The sequence below is a fragment of the Harpia harpyja genome, chromosome 11, assembly GCF_026419915.1.
Source record: "Harpia harpyja isolate bHarHar1 chromosome 11, bHarHar1 primary haplotype, whole genome shotgun sequence".
Lineage (NCBI taxonomy): Eukaryota > Metazoa > Chordata > Aves > Accipitriformes > Accipitridae > Harpia > Harpia harpyja.
Window position 1 is genome coordinate 476507 of NC_068950.1, and position 16246 is coordinate 492752.

The 16246-nt window shown below is 66.5% G+C and overlaps 1 protein-coding gene across 1 annotated transcript; it reads left to right on the plus strand.

Annotated features, from left to right (window-relative positions):
* The first annotated feature begins 698 nt into the window (after window positions 1-698).
* HCN2 (hyperpolarization activated cyclic nucleotide gated potassium and sodium channel 2) lies at window positions 699-16045 on the plus strand. The gene is made up of 8 exons (XM_052801415.1): window positions 699-1177; window positions 7730-8153; window positions 11252-11413; window positions 12428-12646; window positions 12895-13041; window positions 13339-13579; window positions 13760-13924; window positions 14042-16045. The coding sequence occupies exons 1-8, from the start codon at window positions 714-716 to the stop codon at window positions 14992-14994; spliced, it is 2775 nt and encodes a 924-aa protein (XP_052657375.1). The 5' UTR covers window positions 699-713; the 3' UTR covers window positions 14995-16045.
* Window positions 16046-16246: the final 201 nt, after the last annotated feature.

Consider the following 16246-nt stretch of genomic DNA (forward strand, 5'->3'; position numbering starts at 1 on the left):
AGGTGCTGGTCCCGCTGGCCTGTTCCCGGCACCCAGAGCATCGGGCCCGGCTGCGTCTGGCATAGGTGCAGGTGTCAGCCTCGGCAGTGGCCAGCTGCGGTTGCCGGCCCGAGTTATTTCTGGGCCACGCAGGAGCTGCCCTGCCCCGGGGCGTCAGTCCCGGGTCTCCATCCCTGCGACCCTTCCCTGCACCCGCCCCGGGCCGTTCCTCCCGCCACCGGCTGGGTGCGGGGTGGGGGGCTCGGGCTGGCGAGGCGGGCGGCGGGTCCCCGGGGCTGCGGGAGGGCGAAGCCCCCGTGCCTGGCGGGGGCCGCGGGGGCCGGGCCCGGCCCCGGGGGTGGGCTCGGGCCGCCTGAGCCGCACCGGCAGCGGGGCCCGGGGCGGGGACGCGAATGGGCTGTCGACGGGGCAGCGCCCGAAGCGCTCCCTCCCCGGCGGGGCGGACGGGCCGTCGGGCCCCGGAGCCCCGCGGAGGGGAGCGCCCGGCCCCGCACCGGGGGCCGCGCCGCCGAGGGCCGGGGCCGTCGGGCGGAGCGGGGCGGCCCCGGTCGCCGGTCCCGCCGGCGAGGGCTGTTCCGGCGGGGGGAGCTGCGGAGCCGCCCGGCCCCCGGCCCGGCCCCGCCGCCCGCCCCCGGCCCGCCCCGGCCCGCCCCCGCCGCGGCGGCGGGCGCCACTCGGCCGCCGGTGGCCTCGGCGGCGGCGGCAGCGGCAGGATGCGGGCGGGCCGCGGCGCGGCGGGCGGGGAGGCGGCGGCCGAGGAGGAGGCGGCCGAGGCGGCCAAGCGCGGCGGGGCGGGGGCGGGGGCGGCGGCGGCGGCGGGGCGGGCGCGGGGCCGCGGCGGGAAGGGGTCCCCGAACGGCGAGTGCCGGCGCGGGGATCCGCCGCGCAGCCCCGGCCCGGAGCCGCCCCGAGAGCCCAAGGTCTCCTTCTCCTGCGGCGGCGGCGGCGCGTCCCCCGGCGGGGCCAAGGCGGCCGAGGAGGGCGCGGGCGAGGATGCGGGCGAGGAGGCCCGCGGGAGCCAGGCCAGCTTCATGCAGCGGCAGTTCGGGGCGATGCTCCAGCCCGGCGTCAACAAGTTCTCGCTGCGGATGTTCGGCTCCCAGAAGGCGGTGGAGCGGGAGCAGGAGCGCGTCAAGTCGGCGGGGGCCTGGATCATCCATCCCTACAGCGACTTCAGGTGCGCTGCCGGCCGGGCGAGGGGCGAGCGGCTGCGCCCGGGACCCCGCGGGGCTCGGCGGCCCCGCTGCATCGGACCGGGCCGGGGCGGGCGGGGCGAGGGGGCGAGCGGAGCCCGCGGGCGAGCGGAGCCCGGGGGCGGCCCCGCCGGCGGGGGAAGGGGAGGCCGGGCCGGGCCCTGGGAGAGGGCACCTTGAGCTGCGCTGGGGGTGGCAGCGCGGATGCAGCCTGTGTGCAGGGAGGGGCTGGCGGCCGGGCATCCCCCTCCCCAGCGGAGCGGCGCTCGGTGCGGGGATGCCGAGAGCCCCCGGCTTTGGCGGGGGGGGGGGGGGGGGGGAGGTCCGGGCAAGGGCATCCCCGCGTCCTTCCCGGGGCCTCGGACGGCGCGGCCCGGCACGGACCCTCTGGAGCCCCACCGGGCTTCGGCTCTGCCCCCGAACCGCCCCGGGGGAAGGTGTCACCCTCCCCTCGCGGGGCCGGGGGTCTGGGCTGGGGGACGCGCTGCTCGTTCCGCTGCCAAGCAGAGCTTTGTGAAGGTTCCCCCTCCCCCAAGGAGGCCTGATCCTGTCCTAAGGTTCAGGGAGTTTGAGGAGGGATTCCTCTCGCTCCCAAGAGGACCCCAGGATCCAGCCTGTGCGGCTTCCAGCCGAGGAATGGCAAACCAGGGGAAAAAGACTCTGCAGCTCCATCTCCTTTCCACCCCCTGAGCCCTGGGAGAGCTCAGAAGTGGCAAATGCTTCCCGGGTCGCGTGAAAGCTGCCGGGAGGGATGGATGGGTCGACCGGCTGGGGCAGGCGGCATGGCATCTTGCGGGGATGAGTGGCTGAGACCTCGCTGGCATCGCTGGTGAGCCAGCCGTGGGCGGCCCTGGTCCAGCAACCTCAAAGGGACTGGGGGGCCTTTGGCCAGAGGCTGGGGGAGCGGGGGGCCCGGCTCCGAGTCGTTCTGCCGCTGTTCTGGTGTGCGGTTTGGGGAGGTTTAAGGGAGGGTTTGCTGGGTGCCAGCGTGGGGGTCGGCACTGAGCCAGACCCCAGGATCTGTTCAACACTGGCGCTGATGGGTCCCCACCGGCATGGGGGTCCCCACTGGCACGGGGGTCCCCAGGGCAGGTGGAGGTGGCCATGGGTGGTGGGGTCTGCCCTGGCTGGGCGGGCTCAGAGCAGGGACCAGCGCCTGCACCTCCTGCTCCTGCCCTCGTGCGCTGTTCCTGGGCTGATCTGGCATCTTCCAGAGGAGCAGCCAGAGGCCCTCAGCCTTCTCTTGGGGCTGACCTCCCGCACAGGGGTCTCGCGCCCTTGCGGCAGATGTTCCCATTGGGAACCCGCCGTGGGTATCCGTTGGAGCCCCCTCTTTGGCTCGCCGGCTGGGGACCAGGTTCTGCTTTAGAGCCAGGGTGAGGGGCAGCTGCACCATGTGGCCATCACCAGTCCCGTGGCGGACGGAGCTCTGCCGTCCCTGCCGTGACTGGGCAGATGTGCCGGTGCCAGGTGGATCGCCGGCACCCGGGGGCTGGCGAGCCAGGGGACTGTGCCCCTCTGCGCCGTCCGTGCTCTACTTCTCCCTCAGCAGCTGTGGGCTGTTGGAGGAGGCTGGGAGAAGGGTGATGGCCTGGCCCCACCATCCCGCCCGCAACTGCACTGGGGCCAGAGCCTGCCCTGCTTCTCTGAGCCGGCAGAGCCGTGGTCCCAGTGGCAAAGCCCACGGTGCTGCTGAGAGCAGGGTATCCCTGCGGTGAGCCTGTGATGGGAGCGAGGCCTCGGAGGCTTCCCTGGAGCAGAGCAGCGTCGCTCCCTGGACTGGTGCTTGTGGTGGGCGGACAGGCACCGGTCCACGCTGGGGTGACCTTGGGGAGTCACCCTGGCCGGCGTGCCCCGTGCTGGCTCCATCCATCCCGGAGTCGCTATCAAGACTTGAAACCCATTGGGGAAGAGCCGCTGCCTGTGTTTTGATGCTGCAAGTGGCGTAGGAGAGTTCCCTGCCCAGTGGGGAGGAGCTGCAGGCAGAGCCACAGCATCGTCTGGGTCTACAAACGTGCACATGAACAGGATGGGCTCAACGTGGGGCTGAAAGCCCGGTCGCGGGGAGCCTGCTGTGCTTGTGCATGTTGAGGACATGTCTATCTATTCCACATTGGTCCTGCCTTAAAAAAAAGTATTATGTTTATCTAGTAATGATAATGGAGCATGAACCCAGCCGTGTTTGCCCTGCAAAACTCATTTTCCCATCTTAAGATAAAATCATTACCCATCTGCATATGTGACATCATTTCATAATCGGAGTCATTTAGAGATCCTGTCTCCTCATGGACACGGCGCTGCAATTATTCATGCAAAATTCAGGGGCAGACTTGCTCTGGGAACGAAAGTTGCTCTTTACATAAATATTGAATTATTAGGAAGCAGCCTGGGTGGCTGGTTGAGATCCTGAGCTGCAAATCTGATAAAAGAGACCTTGTAAATTGTGCGCTGAAGTAGAGTGTCAAGCAGAGCCACCTCCTTTCCCATGCTGTGCTCAGTTGTCTTCTCAGTCTTCGCCGCTTCTGGTCTTTATCGATGGGAGGGAAGAACCCAGCTAGCATCGACTTTTGCGTTATTTCTGTTGGTGTTTCTGCACCTGGGGTATCGCTCTTGGATTGGGAATGGGAGCTGGGGGGCTGCATGCAGCCCTCGTTTCGCAGTGACCTGGGGCACGTTGCTGGTCTGGCTCCCATCTTTACACCCCGTACGCACCTGGGACCCAGGCAGGGGCATGTGCGGGGCCGGGGTGCTGCGAGGCCTTGGGGGCAGAGATGTGCGCGGGGCCAGGGCCGAGGAGGAGGCCGGTGGCGTTCCCAGGAGGAGCGGGTGCTTCCCGGGGGTGCAGGAGCCCGGGCACTGGGGAGCAGGTTCTCCAGCTCCACGGTCGATCCCTTCCCCTGCTCACACGGTGAGAGACTTGCATAAGCCCAGGAGGAGGATTCAGCCCAGGCGCCTTGCTGGATGCATCAGTAATGCGGAGAGCTGCGCGCAGCCGGTGATTCAGTGGTGGCGGTGCCTGTCTCCCCGTGACCGCCACGGGGCTGCCTGATACGGCTACGCCGGCATCCCCTCCCGCCAGCCCGGCCCTCGCAGCCTTCCATGAGGCGCGGGGCTGGGGCTGAGCCGTGGGTTTTCGCTGCTTGTGAATTTCTGTTGCAAGAGCCGGTCCCACACCTGACTCGGGGGTAAAGCCGCATCCAGTGCACGTGTCCCTGGTGCTGCTTGGCCAGAGCCTTCCTCTTCTGGGCTTAAAATGGTTTCTGGGGCTTTGCTGCTGCCTGGATGGTGCCACAGACCTGTTGGTGCCACCTGAGCGGAGGGACCGGGCTCGGCAGCTGCTGCTGCTCCCGATGTGCTTGCCAGCGCTGCTGCTGGTCCCGGCGTTACCGTTCCCTCTGGTGAGGGTGTTGGGGAGCTGCTCTCCCCCTCTGGAGCATCAGTGTGGGGCAGTCGGACCTGGCGGGTGCTGAAAGCCACCGCTCGGTCATCAGGGAAGAAAGGCTGTGACTGACTGGGGGGATTGTGAAGATTTGGGTCCTCGTGCAGTTTGCAAAGCCTTTATCCCCTCTCCTCTCCCCAGGGACCCCCCGGGGTAAAAGGCTTTTCCAGGGGACAGCAGCACCAGTTGTTCATCACAACTGGCCATACTGGGACACGGGGGGTACGGATGCCGCCTTGGGCACCGCACCTCGCTGCTTGCTCAGCTCAGGCAAACTTCTGCCGTTGGCTTCTTAACCCACTTCTAAGAGCGACCTCGTTTTTAGAATATAAGTATTTAGTGCAAGTTGGCGAAGCACTGATCCCACACCGATCCCACACTGATCCCACGCTGCTCCCGCCCGCCAGGCAGCCTGGCCATTTGCAGCTGGGGCCCTGGTCCGAGCTGAGGGGCTCAGCCCTCGGGGGCACCTTCCGCAGAGCGAGGTCTCGGGGAGCTTCGTCAGCCCGGGCAGGCTGGTGAGCGGGCAGCTCAGTGCCCGGTCGATGGGATCACCACAGAGGGGAGCGATGCGTCACACCGAGCATGCAGAGGCAGCTGGATCATCCCCAGCAGCCCCCCGGAACTCTGTGTGCCGGCGGTGGAGCTGAGCGGGGACGACCCCGGTGTCTTGCGGCTGTGCCCCCCTGGACAGTGCAGGGGTTTCTCCTGGACCCCTCCCAGGCAGTAACAGCAGGCAGACAGGGAGGCTTTGCTGGTGCGGGGTCGGGATTGCCCCACGCCTCTCTGGCCTCGGGGTCTCTGTCGCAGTTTTGGAGGTGCTGGAGAGGTGGCAGCATTGTGGAGGGATGTGGTGCAGGATCTTGGGGGCAGGAGTGTGGCGGGGCGCCTGGAACTTGGTGGTGGGGCTTGGCCCCGACTCGGCTCCTGCCCAGGACCTGTGGGGCAGGACCGCTGTGCCAGGCTTTGGACAGGCGGTGGAGCAGGAACGCAGCAGCCCCTGCTCGCAGAGGCTTTCGGCATCTTCTGTCGTCATTGCTGTCATTCAATTGGGTCAGAAGCAAGGGAGAGGGTGCCAAGGATCCTAATTAATTTGTTTTCAGATATTTTTAGTAGCCTGGATTGGATCTTTTTTTCTATGCCCACACTGCCCTCCAAGGAAGAAAGCGTTGGCATTGCACCCAGGTCCCCAAAGAGATCGCACAGAGGCAGTCGTGTGTGTTGGGGGTGATCAGGAGCAGTTTATCTTTCTCAGCAGACCAAATTCCGCCCTGGCTCAGCCAGATTGCAAAGGGATTTGAGCCAGTGGCGAGTTTTGCCCAGCTGGCATGGTTATTTAATCTTTGTTCTTCACAGCTTTGCATGGCTAATGCCCCCATGGGACTTGCTTTGTGCAGCAGGGTCAGTCTGCAGCGAGAGCTGCCAGGGGGTTTGCGGGACAGATCCAGCCTGGTGCTGCTGGCGTGGGCTGCCCCAGCCCCAGCAGTGCCTCTGCCGATGCCAGCATCTTCTGGGGGTCATGCCGCGCGGCTGGAGCCCGCGGGTCCGGCAGAGCCCACCACAGCTGCGGCCTCGCTGCCTGCGGGGGGTCACAGTGCCGGTGGGCAGAGCTCGCCTGTGGGGGAGCAGGGGGAGCACAAACCGCTCCTTCTGGCTGGCAGCTGGTGAGGGTACCCTGGAGACAGCCCTGGGTGTGAAGTCATCGTTGTGCAGCAGTGACATCACTCACAGTTGCCACGGCAACGTCTCACATGGGGAAGGTGTCATTGGAGAAAGGTCAGAAGCTGGGATGCTCAGCTCCTTCTGGTCCTGCGCTAATCTGCACGGGGGGAGGTGGGGAGCGGGATGGATCCGGCCCATCTCCCATTCCTGTGTGCAGGAGGTCTCCCCCTCCTCCCCCCGGCACCGTGGCCACGGCACCCCCTGCCCATCAGCTCCTGCCTGGGGCGGGCAGCGTGGCAGGGTGGGCTGAGCGGAGGAGCGTGGGTAAGGGTCCTGCGTGTCTGTGCGCGTGGCGCTGAGGAGCATCCTCCCCTCCTGTCCCCCCGAGACCAGTGCCGGGGCGTGGGGCAGGCGGGGAGCCAGGGGCCGGGGTCCCCTCCACGCGGTCCTGCCGGGATGGGGCTGCTGTGACCTTGCAGATGCTCAGAAAGGTCATCGGTGGCCTGGAAGACGGGGACAAGGAGAAAGGAGAGAAGGACGGGGGTGAGGCAGGAGAGGGTGGAGGAGCCGTGCAGCCCAGGCAGAGGCAGAGGCGAAGGCAAAGGCGGCTGCCCGCCCTCCCCGCCATCTGACCGGGGCTGCGGGCGATGCCGGCTCCAGCTGCAGCCGTACGTGATCTGCTGCACCAGGAGCCGCGGCAGCTCCTTCCACCACGGCAGCTCCTTCCACCGCGGCCGTGCTGCTGGGTCCAACGTGCAGCTGCCGCCCTGTGCACCCCCAAAACTGGGACCACAGCCTGGTCCAGGGAGTGGGGTGCCCTGGCTGTCCCTGGGGACTCTGTGAGCAGGGTGAGGGGAATGGGGGGGCTGCTCCCAGGGGAGCGGTGGGGGAGGCCGGGCTCTCCTGTCCTGCCTCCACCCACGACCTTGAGCGCTGCTTGCGGAGAGGGCGATGGCCCCGCCGCAGCGGGCGGTTTGGGGATGAGGGTGGTCCCCAGCCCACGGGCTGCCCCAGGGAGGCTCAGCAGGAGGGTCTCCCCCACCGGTGCCTGGTGGCATCGTTCTCCCCTCGCTCTGGGATCTGCCTGGGTTTGGGTGCTCAGGGCAGACCTCTGGTGAAACCAGCACAGCAGGAAGAGCCCACGGCAGCAGAGAGCCCCGTGCCTCATCCTGCACACCCCTCTGCACTTGCACAGTACTACCTCATCCAGGGACTGTGCTGGCCTGCAGGATCAGGCCTGGGGGCAGTTTGGAGAGGGGGGAGCAGGATGTGGTCCCTGGGGAGAGGAGGGGGTGCCTGGGGCCGAGGTGGCATCAGAGTGACAGCACCTGGTAACACAGGTCCCTTAGGGCAGGGCGCAGTGGCCAGCTCCCTTCCACGCAGGGGGTGGCTGCAGGGCACTGGTGACACCCTCCTCCGTCTTCTCGCTCCCCAGGTTTTACTGGGACTTCACAATGCTGCTCTTTATGGTGGGCAACCTGATCATCATTCCCGTGGGCATCACCTTCTTCAAGGAGGAGACCACGGCGCCCTGGATCGTGTTCAACGTGGTCTCCGACACCTTCTTCCTGATGGACCTGGTGCTGAACTTCCGGACGGGGATTGTCATTGAGGACAATACAGAAATCATCCTGGACCCCGAGAGGATCAAGAAGAAGTACCTCAAGACCTGGTTTGTGGTGGACTTTGTCTCCTCCATCCCTGTGGACTACGTCTTCCTCATTGTGGAGAAGGGCATAGACTCGGAGGTGTACAAGACGGCCCGTGCCCTCCGCATCGTCCGCTTCACCAAGATCCTCAGCCTCCTGCGGCTCCTCCGCCTTTCCCGGCTCATCCGCTACATCCACCAGTGGGAGGAGGTAAGGGTCACACAGGACACAGCCCGGCGGTGGGTCCCTCCTCTGGCAGCGGCGGGACAGGCTGGAGAGAGCGGGATCCAGGAGGGGTCCCTGTGAGGGCAGCGGGGCTCGGGGCTGCCCAAGGAGCTGGTGGGTTGGATGGGGTCTGCAGGGCTGTGTGTGGCGCCGGTGTGGGGGCAGTTTCTGGGCATCCCCCACCTCCCCTCTGCTCTGTCCCCAGTGGGACAGCTGTGACATGAGAGCACTCCTGGTCTGCTTCAGCGCAAAGGCAGTCCCTCCAGCTCCTCAGGGCCCGCTGAGCTGCAGCCAAGCCGTGCCCTGTCTGTGCGTGCGTGTGCACGCGTGTGTGCATGCACGCGCGTGCCTGGGTGCTGGGGTTTGCACAGCCGGTCCCGGTGCTGTGGTACAGCACCACCCACGGGTGATAGCACGGCCAGCCCAAGCAGGCGTGCCGTGCCGTGCTCCGCCGGCAGCTCGACCGCATCCCCCTGCTCAGGTTGATGCTCCTTGCCTCCAGTCCCCTCTGGCTCTCTGCACCGCCGGGACCTCAGGGAGCACGGGGGGGGGGGCTGCAGGAGCCCCAGCCCCTCGGGGACAGCGGGACCCCCGGGTCCCCAGGGCAGGAGGCAGGGTGCTGCCTGGGCTTGGCGCACGCGGGGCCGCGTAGGCTGCGAGGGGACGTGCCTTTGTGTCGAGATGTGGCGTGCTCGGCTTTGCTGTGTGGCTCTGGCGTGTGGGCAGGCGCCTCACGGCAGCTCCGCTGGCTGGGGCTGTGCAGGTTCTCGCTGCAGCGCAGAGCTGGATGCGTACCCGCGGGCTGGAGGGGCGGCGGGTGCCTTCGCTCCCTCCTCCTCCGCCACCGCGTGTCCCCAGGCCTGGCAAGGGCAGGTGGGACTCTTGGCCAGGCATCCCCCTGTGCAGGCTCTGGCAGGCGAGAGCCGCCCGGTAGTGCGGCAGGGACCCGCAGTGCAGCCCGGGCACAGTGACATCGGCTCCGGTGGCTGCGGGGACGGCACAGGACCCTCCTGCACCTCTGCCTTGCAAAGCCATGGGGCCGCTCTGCGAGCTGGGGTGGGCGCTGGGGGCTTGTGCCTGGCAGCCCTGCCAGGAGGGAGCAGCCCCGCCATGGCCCGGCCCCATTGTGTCAGGGGTCTGACTCTGTCCTGGCCTGACCCTGCGATGGGAAATCCTCCAGCCCCTGGCACGCTGCTCTTCCCGCAGCTCCGTGGGGGCTCAGCCTTCCTGCACACGCGGGGCTGAGCTCAGCTGTCCTGGCCGGTGCCTGGCAGAGCCCTGAGCCTCGCAGCGCTGCTGGGGGCTGCCCCCGGTTCCTGGGGCAGAGGAGCGGGGGCAACGGCTGCAGCTCCGGTCAGTCTGCCCGCATCTCTCTGCCTGCATCCCACTCTGCCCTTGTGCCCTTCTCCAGCTCCTTCCCCTGGGGCTGGGCTCTGCTGTGGGAGCATCCCAGACCTCCTGCAAACTCCCCATCCCAAAGTGTGTCCGTCCCTCCCTGCCAGGGCTCCGGCTCTGCGCCCTTTTTGCTTTCAGGTGGGACATAGCAGGGAGAGCCCTGGGGATGAGTTAACCTGTGCGTGGCTGCGCAGAGGATCCCGGTAATCGCATACGCTTACAGGGGACAGGAGGGGAGCACGGCCCCAATCCCCACTGGGACCTCGCCTGCTCTCAGAGGTGCTGTGGTCAGGGCTGGTGGATGCAGCAGGAGTGTCTCGGGGGGGCCGCGTGTGCCTGGTTTTGCCCCCAGCAGCCTCGGCGGCAGCTAGGAGAGGAACAGTGAGGGGCTGCCCCAAGGGGGCAATCGCCAGAGTGGGGAAAGGATGTGCCCAAGGCTGGCAGAGATGGGGCTGGGGCTGCTCCTGCCTGTCCTCACCCCGGGCTGCCCCTTCCCCAGCCCCTCGCACTCCACCTTGTTCCCTCCCCAGCACATCGCACCAGCTCTGGCTCATCCTGCCCACACCGTGTGCCCTGCCTGGTCAGGCAGCCTCAGAGCCCGGGGCTGGGCACAGAGGAAGGGGACGCCATGCCCGTGCCTGTGCCCGTGCCCTTGCCCGTGCCCTGCCTTCGCCGTGCCCTTGCCGTGCAGCTGCTCCATGCGACACTGCAGGGCTCCAGCCTTGGATCTGCAGTGGTGGGAGAGACCAGGGATTTCACTGCCAGGGGGTTAATTTCTTATTGTCTCTTTTTTCCTCCTTGAATTCACCTTTTCCGGACCCTAAAAATATTAAAGGAACAAGTCCTCAGCCCGTGGCTCAGTTTGCAACCAGGAGGACATGTCTCTACCCCCCGGGTTTGCCTGTGTGGGTGCCGTGGGGCAATGGGAGCTAAGGGCAGGCTGGGACCAGGGATGGGGCTGGGGGGAAGCCTTGCTCTCACAGGAGCTGCAGGCCGGTGCTGGGAGCGAGGGGTGTGCTCGGAGCACAGAGCAGCGGCTCCTGAAGGCATGCTCCTGCCACGTGCCCCTCCGTGGCCAGGGGTCTGGTCCCAGACCCACCGTGGCGGATCCTGGCAGCCATGGGACCCAGCCAGGGGCTCTCCCAGGGAGTTGTTGATGGGTCTTGGCATTCGATGCTCTTGTAGCCGCCAGCGCTGGGGCCGACGCAGCCCCATCCCTGTCAGGGTGGGATGTCTGGCAGAGCAGACTGTGTGGAGCTGCCCTGGCCACTTTCCCCAGATCGGGGGTCTCTCTTCAGCCCCACCCTGACGTAGGTACCTTGGACCCTCTTTACCAAAAGCCGTCCCATGGCTGAGCCTGGCCCCCTGTGCCTGCTGCCTCGGGGGCTGCCCTGCTCGCTCCCCGGTGCCTGGAGCATTTGGCTCTCCCTGAGCATCCGCCAGCACTGGCTTATCCTCATCAAAGCTCGCAGCCATTAGCGCTTTCCGGGGCGGCAGCGTGGTGGCATCCCGCTGGCTATAAATAGGCAGGCGGAACGCAGCCACTGTGGGGAGGGCTGGGGCCAGGCCAGCCGCGAGTGCCTCTTTTGGCAGAGGCCGTGTGGGTCAGTGCCCCGAGTGGGGCCGGGCGGGGGGGACAGCCCCAGCGCTCACCCTCTGCCATCCTGCCCCGGCCCTTCCACCCGCAGATCTTCCACATGACCTACGACCTGGCCAGTGCAGTGATGAGGATCATCAACCTCATCGGCATGATGCTGCTGCTCTGCCACTGGGACGGCTGCCTCCAGTTCCTCGTGCCCATGCTGCAGGATTTCCCCCAGAACTGCTGGGTCTCCATCAACGGGATGGTGGTGAGTGCTGGCCCCAACCCCGCTCCCTGCCTGCTCCCCTGGGCCCCCGTCCATCCCCGTGTTGTCTGGCCTCTCTCCACCGACCCGAGGAGATGCCGTCCCTGCGCCGGCCGGTGCTGTGGTGCCCTGATGGTGCGAGCGCGGAGGGTGCACAGGGCACCCCGCGCCTGCTGCGGGTGGTCTCCTTGGCGAGGTCTCGCAGGACCTGGGGCAGCGGATCAATCCGGGTGGGAGGAGGATGCAGACACAGCGCTCTGCCCCATCCCCTGCTGCCGCCTCCTGCTCATTAGCAACAAAGCTGCTATTAATAAGTAATGGACCATGTTTCTAATTGCTCCCTCTCAGCCCTGCAGCCTGCTACAAATGGCTCTTCTCCCTCCATCCGTCTCGTCCCATTCTGCCAGTGTTTCCATCTCTGCTGCGTTCCCCCTGCCTGGCTTCCTCCCCTTCTTCTCCTCCCTGTCTCTCGCTTCTCCTTCCCCAGCTGCTTCGCTCCTGGGGGGAGCTTGGGGCTTCGCGGGAGCCCGTCCCTGCCTGCAGCTGCCTGCTGTCCCAGCCACAGCCCCAGGCTCCCGAGCACAAGTGCTGCAATAACTCAGTGGCTTCCACAAACTCAGAGCTTGTTCCTGTCACAGCATTTCACAGGGGCTTGCTGCACTTTCATACATCAGCTTAAAAAAAAGATAAAATGACTGACTACCTAAAGCGAAGCCAGGTGTGAGGTGCAGAAACCTGCCGGGAAGGAGCAGAGCACTGTGGGATCCCTGCAGCACCAGCCGTGCCTAGCACTTGGGTTTGTTTGGATCTCACCTGGGTAGTGAGACACTCACAAACAAACAAATCCTATTGCCAAGTGCTGTTGGGAGATGCAGGCAGAGAACCTGGCTTGTCCGCCAGGCCTGAGTCAGGGTGTCGTATCCATGGGTGCCTGTACACACACACGCATGCACACGTGCATGCGAGCAGCCGTGCACCAGCCAGGGCTGAGCACTGCCACCATCCCTGTCGCTGCAGAACGACTCTTGGAGCGAGCTGTACTCCTTTGCCCTCTTCAAGTCGATGAGCCACATGCTCTGCATCGGCTATGGGAAGCAGGCACCCGAGAGCATGACGGACATCTGGCTGACGATGCTGAGCATGATCGTGGGGGCCACCTGCTACGCCATGTTCATCGGCCACGCCACTGCCCTCATCCAGTCGCTGGACTCCTCCCGGCGCCAGTACCAGGAGAAGGTAGGACTGGGCTGGACAGGGACCATAGTTCCAGCTGTCGCATTCCCTCCTGGAGCCGCACTGGCGCCTGTGGGTGCAGCCAGGCAGGGCAAGACCTCCATATCGATGCCACAGGGATGTGGCAGTGGAGTGGGACCCGCCAGCCAGGAGGGGCCTGGGACCCACCCCATGGAGCGGGGATGTGGGTGGGGGGGTCCCGGCCTTGTAGCCCCAGCCCGGCTGGGTGCTGACGCCGCTTCTCCCCGCAGTACAAGCAAGTGGAGCAGTACATGTCCTTCCACAAGCTGCCCGCTGACTTCCGCCAGAAGATTCACGACTACTACGAGCATCGCTACCAGGGCAAGATGTTCGACGAGGACAGCATCCTGGGGGAGCTCAATGAGCCCCTGCGCGAGGTAAGGGCCCTGGGGGCTGCAGAGCCAGGCGTGGGATGCTGCAGGGAGGATGGGGACTGCCCCCCTCCTGCAGTGAGGGTCCCCCCTGCTCCCTGCCGTGGCGGGAGGCTGTGGGTCCCACCAGCTCCTGCAGTGCATGTACTTGGGGTTGAACACCTCTTGCTCCAGCTTTGCGGCTCCGAGTGCGAGTGTGTCCATGCACAAATCTGTGCGCTGGGTTGTCTGTGTGTGTGCTGACACCTCTGTGCTCGTGAGCCTGCCCTGGGGAAGCCATGTCCCTGCCTCCTTCCCCTGCAGGAAATTGTGAACTTCAATTGCCGCAAGCTGGTGGCCTCGATGCCGCTGTTCGCCAACGCAGACCCCAACTTTGTCACGGCAATGCTCACCAAGTTGAAGTTTGAGGTGTTTCAACCGGGTGACTACATCATCCGCGAGGGCACCATTGGCAAGAAGATGTACTTCATCCAGCACGGGGTTGTCAGCATCCTCACCAAGGGCAACAAGGAGATGAAACTCTCCGATGGCTCCTACTTTGGAGGTGAGCACTGCTGGGGCTGAGCCCATGTCCCCCTCCCAGGCTCTGCGAGAGGCACAGGGACCCCCGCGCTGTCCTGGGGCACACACCCCTCAGTGGTTCTCGCCCCTTGCTCCTGGCCTGTCCCTGTTTCCAGTTCTCACTGGTGGTGTTTTGACTTTGGCACCGGTGTATCCTCCACAGAAATCTGCCTGCTGACCCGCGGCCGGCGCACGGCGAGCGTCCGGGCGGACACCTACTGCCGCCTCTACTCACTCTCAGTGGACAACTTCAATGAGGTGCTGGAGGAGTACCCCATGATGAGACGGGCCTTTGAGACCGTGGCCATCGACCGCCTCGACCGCATCGGTAGGGCACAGGGACCACTGTGGGGGGGCGAGGGGGCTGTCCAGCCCAGCTGTGGCTGGGGTGGGGGGCCCAGCATAGCGTCTCATGGCACTCCCCATCCCGGCACCCTCCCTGCAGGGAAGAAGAACTCGATCCTGCTCCACAAAGTGCAGCACGACCTCAACTCGGGCGTCTTCAACAACCAGGAGAACGAGATCATCCAGGAGATCGTCAAGTACGACCGGGAGATGGTGCAGCAGGCGGAGCTGCAGCAGCACACGGCCATGTACAGCCCCGTCCAGCCCCAGGTCACCTCCGCCATCGCCACCCTGCAGCAAGCCGTCGCCATGAGCTTCTGCCCGCAGATGGCCAGCCCGCTGGTGGGCTCCATGGCCCTGGGCTCGCCCCGCATGATGCGCCGCTTGCAGTACGCCCAGGCCGTGCCCAGCCCCTTCGCCGTCTCCCCCGTCTTGCTGCCGCAGAGCCCCCCGCAGCAGCCGCAGCCCCCCGCGCCCCACGCCAACCCCTCGCCCTCGCAGGACCAGGCCCAGCCCGCGTCCCTGCCCGCCTCCACCAGCGCCTTCGCCGCCGCCGCGGCCAGCCCGCCGTCCCAAAGCCCCCTGGCCAGCCGGACGTTTGCCTACGGAGGTGCCCCGGGGCAGCTGGGCTCCCAGCTCTCCCTCAGCCAGCAGCAGGCGCCCGGTTCACCCCAGCGCCTGGCCGCCCACAAAAGCACACAGGCGCTGCACACCAGCAGCCTCAGCCAGGATTCGCGGCCCTTGTCAGCCTCGCAGCCCTCCCTGCCCCACGGGCTGGCAGCCGGCAGCACCCAGAGCCCCCCGGCCTCGGCCCGCGAGTCCTGCGCCTCCATCGGCGGGAGCCCGGCTGTCGCCTCGCCGGGCCCCGGCCCCTCGGCCGGATTGCGAGGCCAGGCATCCTCGCGGGGGACCCCAGCTCACCCGGCGTCCACGGGCTCGGTGCACGCGGGGCCACCCGCCCTGCCGCAGGACTCGGCGGCGGCCCGCAAGGATTCGGCGGCCGGCACGCCCGACACGGACCCGGCCAAGTCCAGGCTGTCTTCCAACTTGTGACCTCCGTGCCACGCCAGGCGCGGGGATGAGCGCGCCGGAGGGGGCTGCGGCAGCGAGCCCCGTCTCGTCCCGTGCTCGTCCTGCGCCGCCCTGCCGAGGAGCGTCGGGCGAGGGCCACGGCCGCCCCGCCGGCTGCCTCCCCCCACCGCGGGGCCAGCCCCGCTCCCCGGCTTCCTCCCTCCACACGCTGCAGAGCGGGGCAACAGTGGGGGGGGTGGATACAGGGCCTCTGCGGCCCCCCCACCCACCGCGGGGACACGGCGGGGAGCCGGGCTGAGCCCCCGGCTGCGTCGCCGCCGACCAAAGTCTGGCCCCATCTCCCGCTCCCCGCGGCAAAGCCCTGCTGCCCCCAGCCTCCCCGGCTGCCCCATAGAAGCCACAGCTGCATCATCCCCCCCATGATCAACTCTGTATATGATATATATGACCTGAATACATACCTGTATGTGTGCATCCGCAGGACACCTCCCCGGGGCTTTAGGCACGCCTGCGCGTGTCCCAGCCTCCCCTCTCACAGGCCCAAGGCGAGGGGTGACGGTCCAGGACTGGAGGTAAGTTGGGGGGTCTGAAGGACGGTCGCCCTGAGGCTTGCAAGCACCCCACACACACGCTGTCCCCCAACCTGACCCCCCCCCAGCCTGGGGGGGGGGTGGTAAATGCAGCCCGACCTCCCCTAGTCAGCATTAGGATGGAGATAAGACGCTGGAGCCTGGGGACCTGAGCCCTGGGGCTGCCCCACGGGCAGTCGCAGCTTTAAGGCTGGGGAAGGCACACAGCATGTGTACCAGCATGCTTGTGCGTGTGCACTGACGGACGCGTGTGCGTACAGGTGTGTGGGTGCAGGGGTGCGTGTGTGCGTGCGCACGTATGCCCCTCTGCCTAGCACTCCGGAGCCTTCCACATTGAATGTACGCAGTGACTGCGAGCGAGGGGCCACACGCCAGCCCGGCGCCCTGTAGCCACGCATCCGGCGGGACAGGGCCCCGCTCCAAGCGTCCACCTTTCCATCCAGCCCATCCTGTGCAATAAACGTCAGCAGCTGACAGAGCTACGCGTGACTCCGTCTCTGCTTCTTCGCCACCGTTCCTCCCTGCTGCGGCTCCGGCTGCTCCCGTTCCCCTTGCTCAGCCCTGGGAGCCCTGCCACTGGGCACAGCCCCAGGCTGGGCTGCAGGAGGCAGCTTTGTCCTTTGAAGAGCTGCTTCCCTGCCAGAAAAATGACAAGGTGAAAAGCCTCCTCCCAGAACCTTTTC

What these genes read in the sequence shown, in the direction of transcription:
- HCN2 (XM_052801415.1), top strand. Translation starts at nt 714, where the DNA reads ATGCGGGCGGGCCGCGGCGCGGCGGGCGGGGAGGCGGCGGCCGAGGAG. An exon ending in TCTCCATCAACGGGATGGTG is followed by an intron (nt 11,414 to 12,427) that starts GTGAGTGCTGGC and finishes CTGTCGCTGCAG; the next exon opens with AACGACTCTTGGAGCGAGCT. An exon ending in TCAATGAGCCCCTGCGCGAG is followed by an intron (nt 13,042 to 13,338) that starts GTAAGGGCCCTG and finishes CTTCCCCTGCAG; the next exon opens with GAAATTGTGAACTTCAATTG.